This window comes from Nyctibius grandis, chromosome 1 (assembly GCF_013368605.1).
Source record: "Nyctibius grandis isolate bNycGra1 chromosome 1, bNycGra1.pri, whole genome shotgun sequence".
NCBI classification, from domain to species: domain Eukaryota; kingdom Metazoa; phylum Chordata; class Aves; order Nyctibiiformes; family Nyctibiidae; genus Nyctibius; species Nyctibius grandis.
In genome coordinates, this window is record NC_090658.1 from 128,119,534 (window position 1) to 128,140,172 (window position 20,639).

Below are 20,639 nucleotides of genomic sequence, written 5' to 3' on the forward strand. Positions count from 1 at the left end.
AATGACCAAGCACACAGGGTAAAACCTAGGCCCAGCACTGCTGAGTATTCCCACTAGTAAGCAGCTCCAGAAAGTAATTTTCCTGTGAGCATGGTGTCCTGTTGCCCTCTGATGGATAGCAGCCATCCATCACCTTCCCGGGCAGAGCAAGATGTCTATGGACACACTCTGCACACACAGCAGTTTTCCTGGCACTCATTAGGATGGCTAATCTGAGGATACGGCTGCATGGATGTCATGACAGAGGTTTTCCACCTGTTTACAAGCCCAACCCTGCAAGTTTTTGTACGAGTTCAGTAGATTTGCTCAGGGTGTGATATCTGATCACAGTTTCAAATCTTCACACATTGACACGCAGACAGAAAAGCTTTATACTGACAGAGATTCGTTATACTAATACAGATACAGACCCGCTCCCAGTAGGGACAGCTGTATCACTATAGGACAGTTTCATGACAGTGCAAGTGAAATTACAGTCTTGGCTTGTGCTGCTTTCTTCATGGGGTGATGACAGTATCTTTAGGAGCCCTTGGAGATTTGTCATTTTAATCTGAAGTACCCTGCTTAATATTTTTTCCTTATAGAAGATAAGTGGTGAGACTACACTGCAGGGTAGTGAGACACTGGCACAGGTTGCCCAGAGAAGCTGTGGCTGCCCCCTCCCTGGCAGTGTTCAAGGCCAGGTTAGATGGGGCTTGGAGCAACCTGGTCTGGTGGAAAGGTGTCCCTGCCCATGTCAGGGGAGTTGAAACTAGATGATCTTTAAGGTCCCTTCCAACCCAAACCAGTCTATGATTCTATGAAGATGCTTGTCATTTTTCTTTTAAGGCTTATAAACAAGTGGTGAGCAATGAAGGGTAACTTACACTTCACTTTGAAGGTACTTACTTAAATGAAAAATAGAGTTGGAAGAACCTTTGGAAAGCCTAGTTGCAGAATCCACAGACCTAAAGCATTCCAGACAGCTCTTTGCCTAAATTAGCTTAGCCTCTGTTGAATTTAGTCTCTGCTGAATTGGGTCTGGGAGCCAATTGCACCCCCCACCCCCTCCCAAGAGATTGGTCTCTTAGTGTAAATAATAACATAACATAAAATCAAACTTCAAACACAGTACTGTGTATTAAATACAAAGAGTCATTCATGCATTACAGTATGATGAACTGTATGATATTTTCTTTCTCACTCATTATCCATGTAACCTTAAATAAATATGAGGAAAGAAAAGAAATTTAATATTACGTTCCTCTGAAGATAAAATTTTAAAAATTTTGGGGTATAGGGTAATGGAAATCTCTGCCTGAAGACAGACTCAGAGCCAATAAAAAGTCCTATCACAGGACATAACACAAAAGTCCTATCACAAAACATAAAATACATGTTTTATATGTTTTATTATTTTGTCACTAACTAAAAATTCTCTTCCTTTGTGGAAGTTGATTTGATATCATTAGTACTACATGTTATTTGTTAATACACAGTTATTCTATACAGTGATTGGTTTGATGCTGGGTTGTATTTCTCATGAAAAACCTTGACTCATTTCTTTCATCTGAATTTTCTTATCTCTGATTTCTTGTTATATTATTCTCTATAAACATTATAAAAGCTGCATTGAATATGTGCTGCCTGCAGTTGTTACTTATACTTCCCTGTCTGCTATTTATAATGTTAAAGCTATTTATTATATGATAAAACACATAGACCCACTCTGAGACTTAGAATTACATGGCACTTGACTTCCTCTCTTGCTCTCTGAAGGTGAAAGGTTTGAAATTTCCCCAAACCAATTGTCTCCCGTGGCATCCTGGCCACAGGGAAAGCTCTGCTGTAACCTCAGACTGGTCTTGAGCTTGGTCAATCTGCAAAGAAGTCTTCAGAGCCCTGAGGCTAAAGACAAGCGGTGATTTTGCTCTACAAGGCAGAGCTGACATTACCTTTGCATGTAGCTCTTTCATCTGGTCTTGCAGTGTTGTAGCACAGTCCTAGTGAGTCCAAGCTTAAGTAGATAAATGAATAAGAATATGAAAATGGCACTAGTGGCTCACACCAAAAGTCAGCCTAACCCCACTGTCTTTCTGCAGGAAAGGCCAAAAGCAAACTCCTAGGAAGACTTGGAGGGCAGGATAAAGATATGATGCTTTCCAGACTATCTCCCAGCCTCCTCTGGATTCCTTGAATTAGAGATGATATATTTGTATTTAATACAGATTTTTCTTTCATGAATTGGCCTAATAACTTTCAAAACCACAAAATTTTTCAAAAACATAGTGCGATGAGTTTTAAGAAGAAAATTTCATATGACAGTAAGGCAAGGTGAACTATTGTTAAAATAGTGCTGCAGGTGTCGTTAGCAGCTGCAGAAAGGCAGGTACCAAGCCCTTAACGAAAATAAAAATCAGGTTTTACAATCTTCTTGCTTTTGAAACTAGTCATTGTGCTTTTTCATGGAACTCCCCCCCACCTTCCTTTTCAGTAGAAATTAGCACTGAAATAACTCTTTTTTCATAAACTTGAAAAATTTGAACTGAGTTCCTGATTCACTCTATTTTGTACTGCATTTTTCCAAACATCCTAAGTTACGCTTTATATATATATATGTATATATCCATGTATATAAAATGTATCTTAGGATACATAAAGCCCTGTTGCATACACCTACAAGGTATTCAAATAGGGGTGTTATTTCTTTTCTGGAATGACCCCATTCTGGGTACACTAGCAGTATATTCCTTAACTGTGTTGTACTCAGTGATACCATACAGTTGAGTACTTTGCTCTCCTGTGGTAATGATGACGAAGACTGAGGGAAGGACCACAACTGTGCATACCTCTTCAGCATATCTGAACTAGTTTCTGAGTACAGCTTTGACAGAAGAAGTAGCTGATAGCATTGGGTCCTGATCCAGACAAATACTTAAGCATACATATATGTTTAAGCACAGGGGTTTTCATATTTAAGCCAAAAAACTGAGCGTCTTAGAGAATTAAACTCTGCACGCGTGATTGTCCAAGTGGACACCAGTGACCCTGTCTGTGGCAGAGGGGTTGGAACTAGATGATCTTTAAGGTCCCTTCCAACACAAACCATTCTATGATTCTATGATTCTATGATTGTTAGCTTTAAATAAATAATTTTAACACAGAGGGATCCTGCTAGATGTAAACCGTTTCCCTATCACAAGCTGAGCTGCCAGAAGTCTAGTGTTGGGGTGGGCAGAGGTTGTTTTTCTGTTCTTACTGTGCTTTCCATTGAGTGTGAGGAATTTCCAGCCATTAAACAGACATAGACTGTCCCCTATTCCAAAATCACCCACAGGGGAGATTCTTCTACCCTGACATGAAGGCCTAACAGTTACATATTTAGGTCTAGATCTCCTTTATGATTATAGACATACTTGCACAGGATGTTCACCAAAGTCCAAAACAAGGAGAGTTTACGCCACTACCTGCAAGACTAGGTTTTGTGGCATATTGACAAGAAAAGATGCCCTTTTAGCAGTGTCTAACTCTCCCATAGCTATAGAGAAAGTTTATTCATCTAAAACAGAGCTCCATATGCTACAATCCCACCAAAATTATATATTCAAGATAAAATGTGTTATGCTTGATAACTGTTAAGCAGATAGTCTTTTTAAGTTTCAGGTGACGTCTCCAGGGAGACCTTGTAGCAGCCTTCCAGTACGTGAAAGGGCCTACAGGAAAGCGGGAGAGGGACTTTTTACAAGGGCATGTAGTGATAGGATGGGGGGTAATGGTTTTAAACCAAAAGAGGGAAGATTTGGATTAGATATCAGCAAGAAATTCTTTCCTGTGAGGGTGGTGAGACACTGGACCATGTTGCCCAGAGAAGCTGTGGATGCCCCCTCCATGGCAGTGTTCAAGGCCAGATTGGATGGGGCTTTGAGCAACCTGGTCTGGTGGAAAGTGTCCCTGACAGTAGCAGGGGGGTTGGAACTAGATGATCTTTAAGGTCCCTTCCAACCCAAACCATTCTGTGATTCTGTGATTCTATGAGGTGAAACATCAATCCCTAACACACCAAGACAAGCTGTGTCCCAATGCTTTTATTAAAGTAAAAAAGATGATGAAATCTAAACCAGCTTTTTTTTAGGAATTAAAAAAAAATCTTCAGGTTGCCTAACCAGGGGCAATGTTTTAGTAAACTCTCTTATTTCTAGGTGAAAACATGTTTTAGTAAACTCTCGTATTTCTAGGTGAAAACATCCAGTGACGTAACTAAGAACTGCTCTGGGCCCTGCCGTTTCCTTTGGTTTACCAACAACGAATGACACGTATTTGCTGTCGAGGAAAAAGATAATTTTTGGTGACACTGAAACTTCAGCTTCAGTTCAGTTTTCCACCAGAGGGCACTCCTATATTTTTAATGAAGGTGGGTTTCTGAACAACACTGGGCAGGTTTGCAGAGCTTGAGTACAGTACAATTCTAGTTGCGACACGGCAAGCAGAAAAATGCAGGGTTGGATTCACCTCGTTGCACATCTGTCAACACTATGCATCATCTGGCACTCTCCACGGCGAGCTGATCGTGCACAGCAAGTCTTCAGCACACCAGTTGTGTCAGGCTTATGCACATAAAATAAATAGACAATCAGTTCATACACAGAGTGTCTGATGTGGCCAGGGTATGACCCGGTTAAACCTGGGGTTGAAGGGATCTGTGTATTCCTCCTAGAAGAAAGGAGGCCACCTGTGTCACCAGGGTTGCTACCAGATTTCAGCATTCAGTGATTTTTTCTTAGTTCGTGGAAATACACATTGTTGTAAAAATCAAATCACTTTGAAAGTTGATGCAGGTTGGGTTGTTTTGGTAGCTTTGATGCTCGGGAATTTATATCGACATACAATAAACCCCAAATATCTTCAGTCAAATCTGTAGACACTGAAGAACCTGTTAGTTTAGTTGGACTCTGTGCCTATCAGGAGTCATGTATTATAGGGTTTTTGAGCCCTTTTTTAGCATTTTTCCTTGTTTTTTAGAAAGCTATTACTGTAGTTAAGGTAATATGCTTGGATGAAGAAAATCTAAGAAGTTAGGGTTTTGATGACAGAAGAGAAAGCATAGTTTTCATGGTATCCGCACGAAGAAACCAAAGTTTTTTGAAGAAAAATGCTGGAAAAAATTAGAGATTTGTTTTATCTAAGCATACAGGGCAAAACCACATTTCTTAACAGGCTCTGTCAAGGCTGAATTACCTCCTAAGGATTTATTGAAGTTAGTCTCATTCTTTAGTTATGGAAATAGTTGGCAAAGGCAGTTTAAGAAGGAAATAAACTCTCCTGGTAATTTGACCAAAATATACATGAACAGAGTCAGCAGAGATTGGAAGTATGACACATCAAATGGTTTACATGTTCTGGCACTGTGTCAAATTCTCACAGCAACTCTTAAACCTAACAGGTAAATGCTTTTCCCTTCCTATAAAGTCAGTGAGAAGGAACAGCCCGAATCAGACTATCACACTGAGCTCTACACCAAGGAAGCATCTACGTTAACCTGAATCCAGCTGAGACAACAAGGAAGAGCCAGGCTGAGCTAACGCAGGTGTAATCACCCATTTTTTTTCCCCCAGTCCTTTCCTCTCAGTTGTGTTTTTGTTATGGACACCTCTGGAATGTGTTTTCTGTTATAGTTTTTCCCAGTTGTTTACAGGTCTAGAAGAGGTGCTTACAAAATCACTGGTCTTCCCTGGACCTACGGATGTCATGTGGCTGTGACCTGCCGGTCTCTTCAGAAGCAGAGAGGATCACAGAGAAAAGCTGGGCAGTTTTTAGTAACAAATGCAGTTTGTTATAGGATTACTTCCTTGACTGCATCATTCTATGATGACATCTCTCCACCCTGCTACCTCCTGTGCTCCAGCTAATGAGTCAGTCACTGTCTGTTCTAGGCCAAACTCATAATCCGTAAAGTAATCAAAGAGAGATCAAGAATATGAGGTCTCCTGCAAACCTGGGAAGTTGCTTCAATGCTCAAACCTGTGTTCTGGCTCTCTGTAACCTATCAATATAGACAGATACATGGCAAAAAAGAATGGATGGAAAGGGTTTGGAGGAAGATCTAGAAAAACATCTAAAGCTAAGAGTAGATTCAGGCCATGCCATGGAGACAACATTTACTCTTCCTGCTGTAGAATGCCGTCAGTGATTGACCAACAGTGTGTATGTATCCTCTAAAATACACAGGGAATATGATAAACGGTAATGGACACGTGCAAGGAAGACCTGTCTAAGCTAGTTCATCTTTATTGGAAACAGCCGTGCAAAGTCACCAGGAGGAAAACCTAGTCCCAATTGATTCATCTTCTCTTCAGAGTGTTACATTTGGAGCCTGCTCGATGATGTGTCTATATGCTCTGTAGGAATGATCAAAATGTGCTGTTTACTCTGTGAGAAGCAATGCAAAATTACACCTCTCCACTTCTTCAGCTGCTTAGCTAATGACAAGTACCTTCATAGCTCACACACCACCCATTCCTGCCCTAGATCTGAGGGCTACTTTTAGAATGCAGTGCAGTTGTTGATGTGTTTCCCAGTTGCACAGTCACACAACACCTGTTCATGAGGATGGACAATACTACACATACCGTATGTATTCCATATACGTGGAATATCCAGGCATGCTGCACAACTGCTATTTTGTCTGTCCATGCCTCCTGCTTCTCCAGAATTGAGCTCATACACTCATTCACCTGCACAGTGCACTGATGTGACTCACCTGCTGGAAATAACGACACGAAAAATATTTACTTTTCATGTGGAACAATACATCTCAGGGTGATAGAATATTTTATGTTGGAAGGGATCTTTAATGATCATCTAGTTTCAATCCTCCTCCCATGGGCAGGAACATTATGAGATATGGCAAAGTTTTTATGGCCATTGTGGTTTAACCCCAATAGGGAGCTAAGCCTCACACAGCCACTCACTCACTGCCCCTCAGTGGGATCGGGGAGAGAATCAGAAGGGTAAAGGTGCAAAAACTCATGAATTGAGATAAAGACAGTTTAATAGGTAAAAAAAAAAAACTGCATGCACAAACAAAGCAAAATAAGGAATTCATTCACTACTTCCCAGAGGCAGGCAGGTGTTTAACCATCTCCAGGAAGGCAGGGTCCAGCATGTGTAATATTACTTGGGAAGACAAACACCATCACTCCAGATGTCCCTCCCTTCCCCCTTCTTTCCTACAGCTTTTATTGCTGAGCATGACATCACATGGTGTGAAATATCCCTTTGGGCAGCTGGGGTCAGCTGTCCTGGCTGTGTCCCCTCCCAGCTTCATGTGTACCCCCAGCCTACTTGCTGGTGCAGTGGTTAGAGAAGCAGAGAAGACCTTGACGTTGTGTAAGCACTTCTCAGCAATAGCTAAAACACCAGTGTGTTATCAACACCGTTTTGATCACAAATCCAAAACATAACACCATGGGAACTACCATGAAGAAAAATAATTTTGTGCCAACCAAAACCAATATAATGGCAAACAGCTTCACTGATTGCAAAGATGAAGACCAATAGCAATTGCTTTTGGCAGTCTAAAACTATCCCCTCATTTTTCTGTAGATCCTATAGTGTACCTGCCAGCTCTATGTGTAGATCTTTGCCAACCCAGAGTATCACATAATGCCTCTGTTTCAGGAAAATTTTGAGTTTCCAATGATTTGTTCCACAAAATTATGAATTTCTCTCCCTTTTCCCCATTAAAGACTGCCAGTGTGACTAAACTGACTATAGATGGCTAAAGTAATTCAAGGCGGATCCCACCCCCCATATTGATATTCCTGACGTTTTAATGCGTAAGCTTATTTGCTTTGGTTGACCCAGGAGCTGTGTGGTACCTCTTGGCTAGCAGGTGTCTTCATCGCTTAGCCTGTGCATTCTTGTGTCTTATTAACTGGTAATGGGTTGACTGGCTGCCAGTGTTATGCCTCATTAGGTGATGGGTTAACCTAAATGGCCTTGTTATTTGTTTTTATTTTCTTAAATGGAGCAAAAACTTAACCTATATATTGTGTATCACCTCCTGGCAGGATGAGCCTGCTGCTACCACCCGCTAACGTCAAAGCAGGTCCAACACTGCAGTTCATAAAGTGAACAAAGACAGCTTGGGCTCAAGGGAGATGCTTTATGCAGAAGATGAGATCAGTCTCAGACATTGAGCTGCTTGGGGCGATGTATTATTAAATGCTATCTACTGATATGGTCTTTTGTAGAAGCTGATTAATGACATCCTACTTTATTATTGCTTATCTTTTATGTTCACCTTGTTTCACAGATGTAGCTGGCAGTACACGGCACTAAGCAAAGACCCGTGGTACTCATTAGATGGTGGCTGCTCCTCACAAGTGCCATCAGGCATGCAATTCCTATTCACAATTTTGCTAATGATGCTAGTTAACATGTTGCTGTGTTGCTGTTCAAGCAACCTAGACAACATGGTCTTGTCAGTCTCGAACTAACTTATCTTTTACTTATCATTTTCTTTGACAGAATCCTCTGATAAGCTGAGAGATAAATACATGACAGACTCTGCAATGTATTCCCCTGGCACTAAAATCTTAGCAGTAACACTGTGGAGGGGTTTCATCTAATGAGTGCTTCTTTTGACCTGTTTTCTGTTTTGTTAGAGTGTTGCAGCTGCAGATCTTAAGGCACATTTAAACTAGAAACAAATTCTTGTTTAGCCATTCCCCATGCTCTGGGAAGTTTTCTCTTTGTTTGAGTGTGGGTGTTTAATGCTTGCAGCTCAGGACAGGTACAGGATGCAGGCAAGTCAGATACGTTCGACTGATTAAGGTCCTGGTTTGTATTAGAGTTGATGATGTGATTAGAGGGGAGGAGTGATCCCCTCTGAGAGAAAACTAACTACAGGAATAGTTTTCTTCTGGGTTAGTGTGCTGATTTATCTTGGCACGGGTTAATCAGGCACCAGGACACTTTCATTGAAGATAGACAAAACTATCTTTGTTACTTCTTTCGGCAAATAGATGTGGATTTGGTGAGGAGGGAGAAGGAGTGGATTACAGAAATGCAACTCCTTGTTAGTACTGGCCAGTCTGACAGTAATGGTGTGAGTCTGTTGTGTGTCTGCATGGTCTCTCCTTCACCCTGAGGCTATGCCTGATCCTGGGAGCAACCAAGAGCTCTTGCACAAGCTACAAAACCCATGCATGTCATGGGGTAAATAGCAAGGCATCTGCACTCTGTGGAGCCATGAAGGCTGCTTGTATTACCTGAGCTACGAGCAGGACAAAATCAGTTCCAAAAAAACACTTAGAGCCACATGGGCTTCAGTCATTAAAATAACAGCAGCATGGATACACTATAGCTTCTACCCAGAGAGCATGTCATGGAAAGGGGATGCTGTGAGGCAAAGGGAAAGCACGGAGCGCAGCAATAACTGAGCCATGGTGTGACTACTGGCGAGAGCATGGGATTCCCCATGGTGCCTGGTGCTCCATCTCCCATTCCTAAAGCTAACTAGGTGACTAGTTCAGTTAAGGATCACGGTACTAGGACACAAACAGTGTTTTCATTGGTATACCATCGTGTGGAATATGGCTCTGTTTATTTTATTTCAGTGGAGCACAGGAAACCTGATAATGATGCTGAATTAAATTGTGGTAATACACTTACCTCCTCTTTAAATCAGGACAATTTTTATACTTGTATGCACTTTTTCAAGGGTTTGCTGAAATATAAGGAATGGAAAATTAGAAAGAAAACATGTGATGGATGAACTGGCTTTCAAGCCATACTTAATATTACAGACTGCCAGTCTGTATGATTTTAAAGTAGATCTGTAGGTTTATGAACTATGGTTCGTGAATTTTGACCTTGTAAAGAGGTTGTAGAAGGCCGCATCTGTGGGAATGATGGTCACCAGCCAGAATGAACCATCACTGACATGAAAAGGTCTTCACCACAAACCATAGCTATAGAAAAGTCAAAAGGACAAAGTCCCCAAAAAATAACACAAAAAAGTCTAAGCCCTGAGCGTGCAGGCATCTGAACCCAGTTACCCCAGGATAAGCTAGACCTGGCAATGAATAGCTACCCACTATGACTCCTCAAATGTCTGCTCTTTCTCCACATACACAGTAAAAAATAGGATGTAATACATCTCTTTTTCATTGTGATTTTGTTACCTCATGTTTATTACAGATTAAGACCATGTACATGGGCATTTACTACAGAATACTTGATGTTGCAAGACTGTTGCAATAGGTTTCCCCTACCTTTATTTGCTCAGGTCTTTATTCATACTGAGAAGTACCTTTATTCTTGAGTATTAGATGTCCTGAGAAATGGTTCTCAAAAACAAAGACTGACTAGGGAATGAGATCCTTTCCACGAGATGTTTTCAACCATCTTCCAGAACTGACACATCTAAACATTTATATTTAAGTCTTTAGAAGTACTTGCTTTCCATCAGATTGTTTTAAACTTCCGTTTAAAGAGTCCAGTTTGCTGTAGATTATGAAACTGATTTTTAGAGTCTGAGACACACAGAAAATGAAGGCCAGCTCTGATCTGTATACAACTGATGTACTGAACCTCGTAGTATCGAGAGGATGGCAACCTAGTTTAGAGCTTAGCCCAAAGGGTGCTACACAAACTCCTGCATGCTGTCCAGAGAATCATTATGCCTTAACTAGGTGGAGTAAACAATGCAACCAAGCAAAGCATATACATTTTATATACAAGATATAGAGGTGTATTATTCTCAAGATTTAGCAGTGCAGCTGACTGAGGCAGAATGGGGTTAAGCACCTAAGTTTCCCACCCTTATGTGAAATACTTGACAACTCTGTAGGTAATAAATTGCAGTTATTCGAAAATGAAAATTTCCTCTCTGAACTGAGCCTGATTTCAGCTGGAAATAAAAGTCCCATGAATAGGTATGTGGGTGTTTTAGGAGTCCCCATAAGGAAGTGGGGCACGTCAGTGGATGTAAATGGAGGAGCACAAGCAACCCTGGAAAACCCAGCAAATTATTTCATTGCAGCACTGTGACTATGTATAGATGGACCATCCCAACTCTTTCACTTGTTTTCCTGTACTGCTGAGGACTGTGGGATTAAATGCACTGATTTGCATAGAGCAGGGGATTTCTTGCGGCAACAGGACTGCATTCCTTAAAGAAATAAGAAAAGTTGGATGTGTCCCTCCCTCTGAGCTGCATTCCAGGCTGAATAAACAGTAGATGAGATGACAACTTCCCACACACAATCACTGCTTTCCTTATCCTTTCCTTACCATTCTTTCCCTTCCCAGCACATCTACTTGATAAGGACAATGAACACATCAACTTACTCTTGATGAGGAGGGACTGTGCTGGTGGCTGAAGTGAGGAAACAGATGAAAGGAGAGAAAAGGAGAGCACTCCTGGGATGCAATTGATCTGGAGCTGTCTGGTAGTTTCCCACTATCTCTGGAGGAAATTCTAGTCCTTTCTGTGTCTGCATGTCTCGGTCCTGGACTATTGCCCTTCCTCCTCTGCCTCTGCAACTCTAGCACTTGCTGGAGCCCCTACCAAACCAGCTCAACTGTAAAACCAGCAAGCAGCAATCCAGACAGACTGGATAGTTTTCTGCCAGGTTAGGAAATGGAATCAACTCAGAAAGGAGGAAATGTAGTGGTGGCGCTGGGGATGATCCTCCTCTTCTGACGGTGGTGACCTGTGTAAGGCCTCTCAAGTAACTTCACCTACATGATAGTGTCAGATGAGGCAACCAATCTACTCTAGTAACTTTTTGCTGTTCCTTCATCCCTCAACTCTACCTCTATAAACTCAATCTCTGCACTTTAACAGGATATGTCTGAAATCCCAGCCAAGAGCTATCACAGAATCACAGCATCACAGAATGTTAGGGATTGGAAGGGACCTCGAAAGATCATCTAGTCCAATCCCCCTGCCGGAGCAGGATTATTTAGATCATGTCACACAGAAACGCGTCCAGGCGGGTTTTGAATGTCTCCAGAGAAGGAGACTCCACAACCTCTCTGGGCAGCCTGTTCCAGTGTTCAGTTACCCTCACTGTAAAGAAGTTTTTCCTCATATTTATGTGGAACCTCCTGTGTTCCAGCTTGCACCCATTGCCCCTTGTCCTGTCAAGGGATGTCACTGAGAAGAGCCTGGCTCCATCCTCATGACACTTGCCCTTTACATATTTATAAACATTAATGAGGTCACCCCTCAGTCTCCTCTTCTCCAAGCTAAAGACACCCAGCTCCCTCAGCCTCTCCTCATAAGGGAGATGTTCCACTCCCCTGATCATCTTCGTGGCTCTGCGCTGGACTCTGTCTAGCAGTTCCCTGTCCTTCTTGAACTGAGGGGCCCAGAACTGGACACAATATTCCAGATGCGGCCTCAGCAGGGCAGAGTAGAGGGGGAGGAGAACCTCTCTTGACCTACTAACCACACCCCTTCTAATCCACCCCAGGATGCCATTGGCCTTCTTGGCCACAAGGTCACATTGCTGGCTCATGGTCATCCTGCTGTCCACTAGGACCTGGGATCCTAGTGGATGAATGGATTCTTGCTATGCATGAAGCAATAGCATAGTTTAATGTTCCCCCTCCCACAAAACTCATTTCTGACTTTTTATGGCCCCTTAGTTGTAACAAAAAGACTTGATGTTGGACCTTATGGTGAGTTGTATTGAGGAGCTGACTCAGATTAAAAATAACTGATTTTTGATAGGTTATTTTTAGTCGTAGACCAGCTCGCTGAAAAGCAACTCCTGGCAAAACAGCCAGAACAACAGTAACAGCAAAACTTAAGGAAAAATTAGCAGAAATTTTTTGATACGGTACTGCTAATAAATGAAACATTAGCAAGCTCTGGTCAAAGCATATTATAGGCAGAGTAACAGATATATTTACAGCAATGGACAGTCCTTGCCACTAAAAGCTGAGAAAGTAAGAGGTTTATTCTTAACATATTGCATCATGCAGCCAGGAGAGAGTCTAAGTCAGAGGTAACCCACAGTTTCAGGAGTTTTTCAAACCCACCACACATAACAAGACTTCACCAGTTTTCCATCCTCACCATTGAAACATTGTTGTAATACTTTAAAGTGTCAAATCAATCGAGGCTCCAGGCACACATTTAAAAGTATAGTGCACGTTTTTGCTTTGCAGGTTTCAAGAACATTTCTTCAAATTCTGAAAAAATAAGTGAATCAAGGCCTATAGCATGAGAAGAGTGTAAAATACATTGGTCTTACAGCTTTCAGGCGGCTACATACATTCTAGGAATATCCAGGAGTTTCATAACTAATGATGATAGATTTTCAAAATGACATTAAAGCTTCTGTTTCAGCACTAAAAGGATGTCATGACTGTTGGATATCAAATCTGGGGAATGAGCAAACTCAGTTCTACCTGCCACAGGAATTTTCTACCTGCCATTAAAATACATTATTTTTGTAATGGTAAGAGACAGCATACTGCCTTAGCTGAACTGTGTGCATGATAAAGTTTCGCTGTTCCTGTTACACCATTGCACAAGTGAGACTATTGTTGCAGTTTAGAGAGGAACTAGTTCTAAGGTAGTTTGTGGTCAGGCAGTTGAACTAGATGGTCATTGTAGGCCCCTCCCAACTGAATTTATTCTATTCTATTCTATTCTATTCTATTCTATTCTATGCTATGCTATGCTATGCTATGCTATGCTATGCTATGCTATGCTATTCTAAACTGCATACTTTTCCACAGTGAACCAGGGACCCATGATATGGAACATAATTCAAGCACTGTCCTAGAGCAGACAGCTGTCTGCAGCGAGCTCCATCAGAAGTAGGTGAGAAGAAGGAATGAGAAATAGCCCCTTTCCATGGGCCCTCCCATGGCAGCTCCTTGTCCTCTCTGGATCTTTGGTAAAGGTGGGAAGGATTTCAAGGGTTTCACCTTGAAAGGTGAAACAACCTAGGAAGAGGATGTGCTAGGAGGAATGCATGATCTGGTGTGGGGACCTCAGTGACCACAGGGAGCTATCAGGGATAAGTCACACTGCCTTGCAATATATTCTACGACAGGGTTACAGCACTAGCGGATAGGGGAAGAGCAACTGATGTCATCTACCTGGACTTGTGCAAAGCATTTGACACTGTCCCGCACGACATCTTTGTCTCTAAATTGGAGAGACATGGACTTGACGGATGGACTACTCAGTGGATAAAGAATTGTCTGGCTGGTCTCACTCAAAGAGTTACAGTCAACGGCTCAATGTCCAAGTGGACTCCTGTGACGAGTGGTGTTCCTCAGGGGTCGGTATCGAGACCAGTCCTGTTTAACATCTTTGTCAGCGACATGGACAGTGGGATTGAGTGTGCCCTCAGCAAGTTTGCCGACGACACCAAGCTGCGTGGTGTGGTCGACACGCTGGAAGGAAGGGATGCCATCCAGAGGGACTTTGACAGGCTTGAGATCTGGGCCAGTGAGAACCGCATGAAGTTCAACAAGGCCAAGTGCAAGGTCCTGCATGTGGGTCAGGGCAATCCCAAGCACAAATACAGGCTGGGTGGAGAATGAATTGAGAGCAGCCCTGAGGAAAAGGACTTGGGGGTGATGGTTGACGAGAAGCTCAACATGAGCTGGCAATGTGTGCTTGCAGCCCAGAAGGCCAGCTGTATCCTGGGCTGCATCAAAAGAAACGTGGCCAGCAGGTCGAGGGAGGGGATTCTGCCCCTCTGCTCCGCTCTCGTGAGACCCCACCTGGAGTACTGCGTTCAGCTCTGGGGCCTCCAACAGAAGAAGGACATGGAGGTGTTGGAACGAGTCCAGAAGAGGGCCACGAAGATGATCAGAGGGCTGGAGCACCTCTCCTATGAAGACAGGCTGAGAGAGTTGGGATTGTTCAGCCTGGAGAAGAGAAGGCTCTGGGGAGACCTTATAGCAGCCTTCCAGTACGTGAAAGGGCCTACAGGAAAGCTAGAGAGGGACTTTTTACAAGGGCATGGAGTGACAGGATGAGGGGGAATGGTTTTAAACTGAAAGTGGAGAGATTTAGATTAGATATCAGCAAGAAATTCTTCCCTGTGAGGGTGGTGAGACACTGGACCAGGTTGCCTAGAGAAACTGTGGATGCCCCCTCCCTGGCAGTGTTTAAGGCCAGGCTGGATGAGGCTTTGAGCAACCTGGTCTAGAGGAAGGTGTCCCTGCCCGTGGCAGGGGGTTTGGAACTAGATGATCTTTAAGGTCCCTTCCAACCCAAACCATTCTATGATTCTATGATTATGAGCTATATGTTATAATGGCTTTTAAGTCTTTTAGCAGCACTGCCTGGTTACAACATGACCATTTGGTACCAGAATCAGTCACTAAACCTTTCTCATGCCCAAGAAAAAACAGTAGCTGGACCCCACATAAAGCAGTGGTCATCGCCATCTTCCTTCCAATATATGCTTAAATTAAAAATAGGTGTTGGTGGAGATCTACCTTTTACCAATTTGCTTTGTAGTGAGAGAATGTGTCAGGGGTATAGGAGACTTGATACAATGCCAGTCTGCAATAAAGCCGACATTTATGAACAAGGTACTGTGAGCACTGAGTTAAATGCTATTTGGGATAAGTGAGGAAAATATTCTGTCCTTCACCCAGAAAAAGTATGTCGCTTTGGAGAGAAAAAGAATATAGAATACCTTGAAGCACACAGGAGCAGCTTAATGTCTCTGTAGCACAGCACAGGACATCTTGGATTTCCTGTTCCAAGGGTTGTTTATACCATCATTGATCTATTGACTGTTATTATCTCTCCAGATCTTGTCTCTCCTAAGTATCAGTTATTCATTTTGTACTAAACTTTAATATTCTAAGAAATATGCCAGAATTTTAATCCATTACAAAAACACGTTCTAGGTTCCCAGATTACTTCCAATGAACAAGATGGCAATCAAAGTTTGTTGGAAGTAATCTGGTTACCTAGAACTTGTTTTTGTCCAAGAAAATGTCCTAAGTGTGCTTGTGACGAATGGGAATATGGATCTGACCCTTCTTTACCCAAGAAAAGGATTCAGTGAAGGTTTTCTATATCATTGGCAAAAGCTCTCTTCAACCGTGATTATGACTTGTGGCTGGGGAAGATCATGGACATCACATGCGAGAACTGTGCAATTAGCTCTGGATGTGGGTACTGTCTGTCTGTGCAGACATCTGCCTGCATTGCCAGAGGCCTTCATCTCTGCCTCCTGCACAGGAGTATCATGGATGTGTGTGTTCAACCGCGTATATGTGCCGTGTCTTATTACTTTCATCTGAACTACATCTCCCTAGTTTGCAAATGTCTTCTGCAGCTTTGTCAAATGTGCTGCCAAAGCCAAAAAACATCCACTTGGACAAGTTACTCATTGAAGAAGAAAGTTTGGTTTGACAAGATCAGCTCGTGATGAATCCATGCTGGCATTTTAAACTCTACTGATTTCTAAACAACTGGTAAACAATTTGCTCCATTATCTTCCTAGATATCTAAATTAGTCTTATTGACCTTTAGTTCCCTGGGTCCTATGGGTGAGATGTATGAGAAACGTTTTTTACCTCATTACACTACTTCTTTCTTCTTGTGAGTGACTGAGAAATCAGTTCTTGTGTTATGAGTTACAATGGAAAGGAACAGATTTCTAGACCTGTTACTCATAGCAAATGGACATTTTTAAAAGTGGGGGGTAATGGGTCTACCCATTTCCTTAGTGATAACAGCACTGGATTAACTATTGCATTATCATCATTGTTACTTGGATCTGTACTATTTAAGAGTGCAGTAAGTCACATTCCAGCACTCACATCTATGTCCTGGCATTTCTTAATTTACTGGTAGAGATGTACCCAAATGAGAGGGCAGTATACCATGGGAAAAAAAGGTAGTGGAGATGAATGAGGAAAAAAACAACCCAAACAATAAACACTTTGAATTGTGAAACCAGGCTTTTAACTTAATGTTCATCTTTCGTACGAGTAGAAATGCCACTGAAATTAATGAGTCAGAAATGTGTGTTGAAATTGCCACTGAAATGAAAGAGTCAGAAGTGTGTGCTGAAATCATTCTGTGCCAAAGACTCTGGGATTTGGAATCTCAATTATGACAGCAGCTTTGTTACTGAAAGAGGACTGGAATGTGAAACCATTGTAAGGCAAGACTAAAATAATATTTAGTCCCACTGTTGACTGCACAGTAGAACACTTGCTTCCCAAAGGTCACAGAAGGAAGTATTACATGTTATTTATGCTAATGATCATTCTCTCTGAAAGAGAGTCTGGAGGAAAATTGTTTGCCTGACTTCTGTTTTTGCCTAGGAAATCTTTGGTGTCTCAGATGAACTGTTTCCACTTATGCTGCTAAAGAATCAGGCTCCCTTCAAGACCTAATGCTGATAAAGTCACAAAGCTGGTGTATTTCACGGTAATAAGAAAGAAAGAAAATAACAATGAATTTGTCAGTGAAGAATGAGCAATTTAATGACTGATACAGCAAAAGCAGATATTAAAAAAATAATTTTAGAAGACACCCTTACTTGTTATTAAAAGCAAAGTTTCCAAACGCAGGGACCTTTCCCCTTGGCTATTTTTGTGAATTAAGCCCTTTTCTTAGACAGTTCTTTTCCATTAGAGGGTATGTTTTTTTATCTGTATTTATGCTAAGTGCAATCTTATACTATAAACAGAATCATTACTTTAAATGAAATACACTTTTTTTTTTTAATGTTTAAATACAACTGAGCATTTTACAGTAGAATGTATGTCAGCAAAAGATACAGATTCTAAACCAGTATAGTTCTAGTGGAAACGGTGCTGCTTTCCTAATGCCTTTTGAGAACTACATATTTCAGGTAATCCTGCTTATCTTCTGGTCCTGTTAACAGTACATAGTTCAAAATGTTGGTCAAGTTAAGACTAGCTGCATGACCAAGGACTATCCATCTATACTAAGAACATATGAAACATATGGAACCACAGAACTTTAAACAATGCTCCTTAGATAACATTTTGGGAAGAGAAAGATGTGAGAAGCTAACCATTAAATATATCTGGTACCCAAATGCCAAATTTCAATTAAGATCTCCACTATGTTCTAGACCATTATACGAATAGAATATATACATCCTCCTACAGCTTTTTCTCACATGAGTTAGTGGACTGAAGTTACTCCTTCTGCATATATGGGAGAAGCAGAATGGAATCTGGTTTTGTGAAAGAAGTCACTAAGGAGATGGATGTCCAGGAAGGGAAAAGTTGAGCCTGTTACTTTATTTCAGTCTTTCATTGACAGGAAGCAGGGCAGTGAACCTGATGAAGCTATGGGTACATCCAGGAGACTTTGCCAATGCAGCTGGAATAAACATCTTCAAACTTTCAAAGCTTGGCTGAAAATGAATTGAAACACAAAACTGATCATAAATGGGAAATGAGAACCTGTAACACTTCCTTTCGGAATAATTTTTCATCAATATTTCTTTCCTCTGTAATTTTTTCCTCTTTGTTTCCATTTACTCCCCAGCAGCATCCAAAACCTTTGAGCACACATACAAAATTCTTAGCTCTTTCAAGGATGTTTCTCACTGAACTCGCAAGGTGTTTTGAAGCTTTCTTCCTTTATACTCCAACTCATGATGAGAATTAAGTTAATTATGTAACAGAAGTTAGACTTGAAGTCTTGCATTATGAGACTCAGTCCATATATTTTTATTTTCTGTTAGAATTCTTAAAACTTAGATTTGTTGCTTGCTCTTATCAAGTGTGTTGCTACTGCTGCCTGATCAGCCACCATTGTTCAAAGGAGGAAGAAGAAAAAAAGATAAAGAAATTCTTTCCTTCCCTGGCATTTCTTAGATTCAAGGATGAGAATTGTCTCTCCTGGGTATGGAAAAGAATATAAACTGCAGCTGCAAATCCGGAGCTGAGATTTCTGTGCTACCATTGGTATAAATGTATTTTTGACCTCACTGCAGTCAATGCATCTTCTTACACTAGGAATTATTAATGAGAGTTTCCATATGGAGACCCAGACTTTGCCATCTTTAGTGAAGGCATCTAGGCCATATGAATATCTTAATCCATGACGTGGAGGGTATCTGCATCCCAATGTACTACCAACTACTGTCTAACATTTGCCCACCGTTATCATAGACTCCTTCTTCTTTGGTTTCACTTCACAAGTTGTCCCACCTAGGTAAAGCACCTACCATGGTGAAGTGTGGTTCCGTAATAGTGCTTTTGGCATGGTATTTGAACAAATAATTTCAAAAACTTTCCATTTGCACAAATTAATTTGGATTTTTTTAGGGCATCAACTTTAGTCACAATTAAAATGCTTAAAACTTACTGCATAATCCGTTCTCACAAGCGTTGGGGCAATCACCACAGGGTTCTCCTTTTTTGTAGGGTGTCTGAATCGAACTTAGTAGGTTCCCCCTGAAACATCAAGTTTATCAACATAAGCTATAAATTCACTATAACATATCTGAGAATAAAACTTAATTATATGGATGCATACATATATTAATTTACACTCAGTCTTTGGTTATATGTCAAACAATTTTTATATGTGTGTGTTGTGTTTACCTGGAAAGGTTTTGATAGCAGGAGGACTGCAGAGGTAGCTTCTGTGAGAAGACACCAGAAGCTGGCCCCATGTCTGACAGAGCCATTTCCAGCTAGCTCCAAGTCAGACCCACCACTGCCCAAAACTGAGCCAATCAGTGACAGAGGTAGCACCTCTGGGATAACATATTTAAGAAAGGGTAAAAACTGCTGCACAACAGAAGCTGGGAGTGAGAAGTGAGAATATGTGAGAGAAAGAGACCTGCAGACACCAAGATCAGTGAAGAAGGAGGGGGAGGAGGTGCTCCAGGCACTGGAACAGAGATTCCCCTGCAATCCATGGTGAAGACCGTGGTGAAGATGATGGTGAGGCAGGTTGTCCACCTGTAGCCTATGGAGGTCCATGGTGGAGCATATATTCACCTGCAGTCCGTGGAGGAGCTCACACTGGAGCAGGTGGATGTGCCTGAAGGAGGCTGTGACCCTGTGGATGGCTCACCCTGGAGCAGCTTCCTGGCAGGAACTGTGGCCCCCTGGAAAGGAGCCCATGCTGGAGCAGGTTTGCTGTTAGGACTTGTCACCCTGTGGGGGACCCACACTGGAACAGTCTACTCCTGAAGGACTGCACTCCGTGGAAAGGACCCACATTGGATCAGTTTGTGAAGAACTGCAGCTTGTGGGAATGACTCACGTTAGAGAAGTTCATGGAGGACTGTCTCCCATGGGAGATACCCCATGCTGGAGCAGAGGAAGAGTGTGAGGAGGAAGAAGCAGCAGAAACAACCCCTGTTTCTCCTCCCCCTGTGCCACTCAGGGGGAGGAGGTAGAGAAATCGTGAGTGAAGTTGAGCCCAGGAAGAACCATAAAATCACAGAATTGTTTTGGTTGGAAAGGACCTTTAAGATCATCTAGTCCAACCATTAACCTAACACTTCAAAGTCCACCACTAAAGCATATCCCTAAGCACCACATCTACTTGTCTTTTAAGTACCTTCGGGGATGGTGACTCGACCACTTCACTGGGCAGCCTGTTCCAGTGCTTGATAACCCTTTCAGTGCAGGGAGGGATGGGGCAGAGGTGT

The 20,639-nt window shown here is 41.9% G+C and overlaps 1 protein-coding gene across 1 annotated transcript in view; it reads right to left on the bottom strand.

The window, feature by feature from the left end:
* Nucleotides 1-20,639, bottom strand: part of LOC137666628 (cysteine-rich venom protein-like) — a 51,831-nt gene that overhangs the window by 23,396 nt on the left and 7,796 nt on the right. Inside the window, exon 7 of the mRNA XM_068406759.1 lies at nt 19,340-19,428. Within this exon, the coding sequence (XP_068262860.1) occupies nt 19,340-19,428 (89 nt within the window). The remainder of the gene's footprint in view (nt 1-19,339; nt 19,429-20,639) is intronic.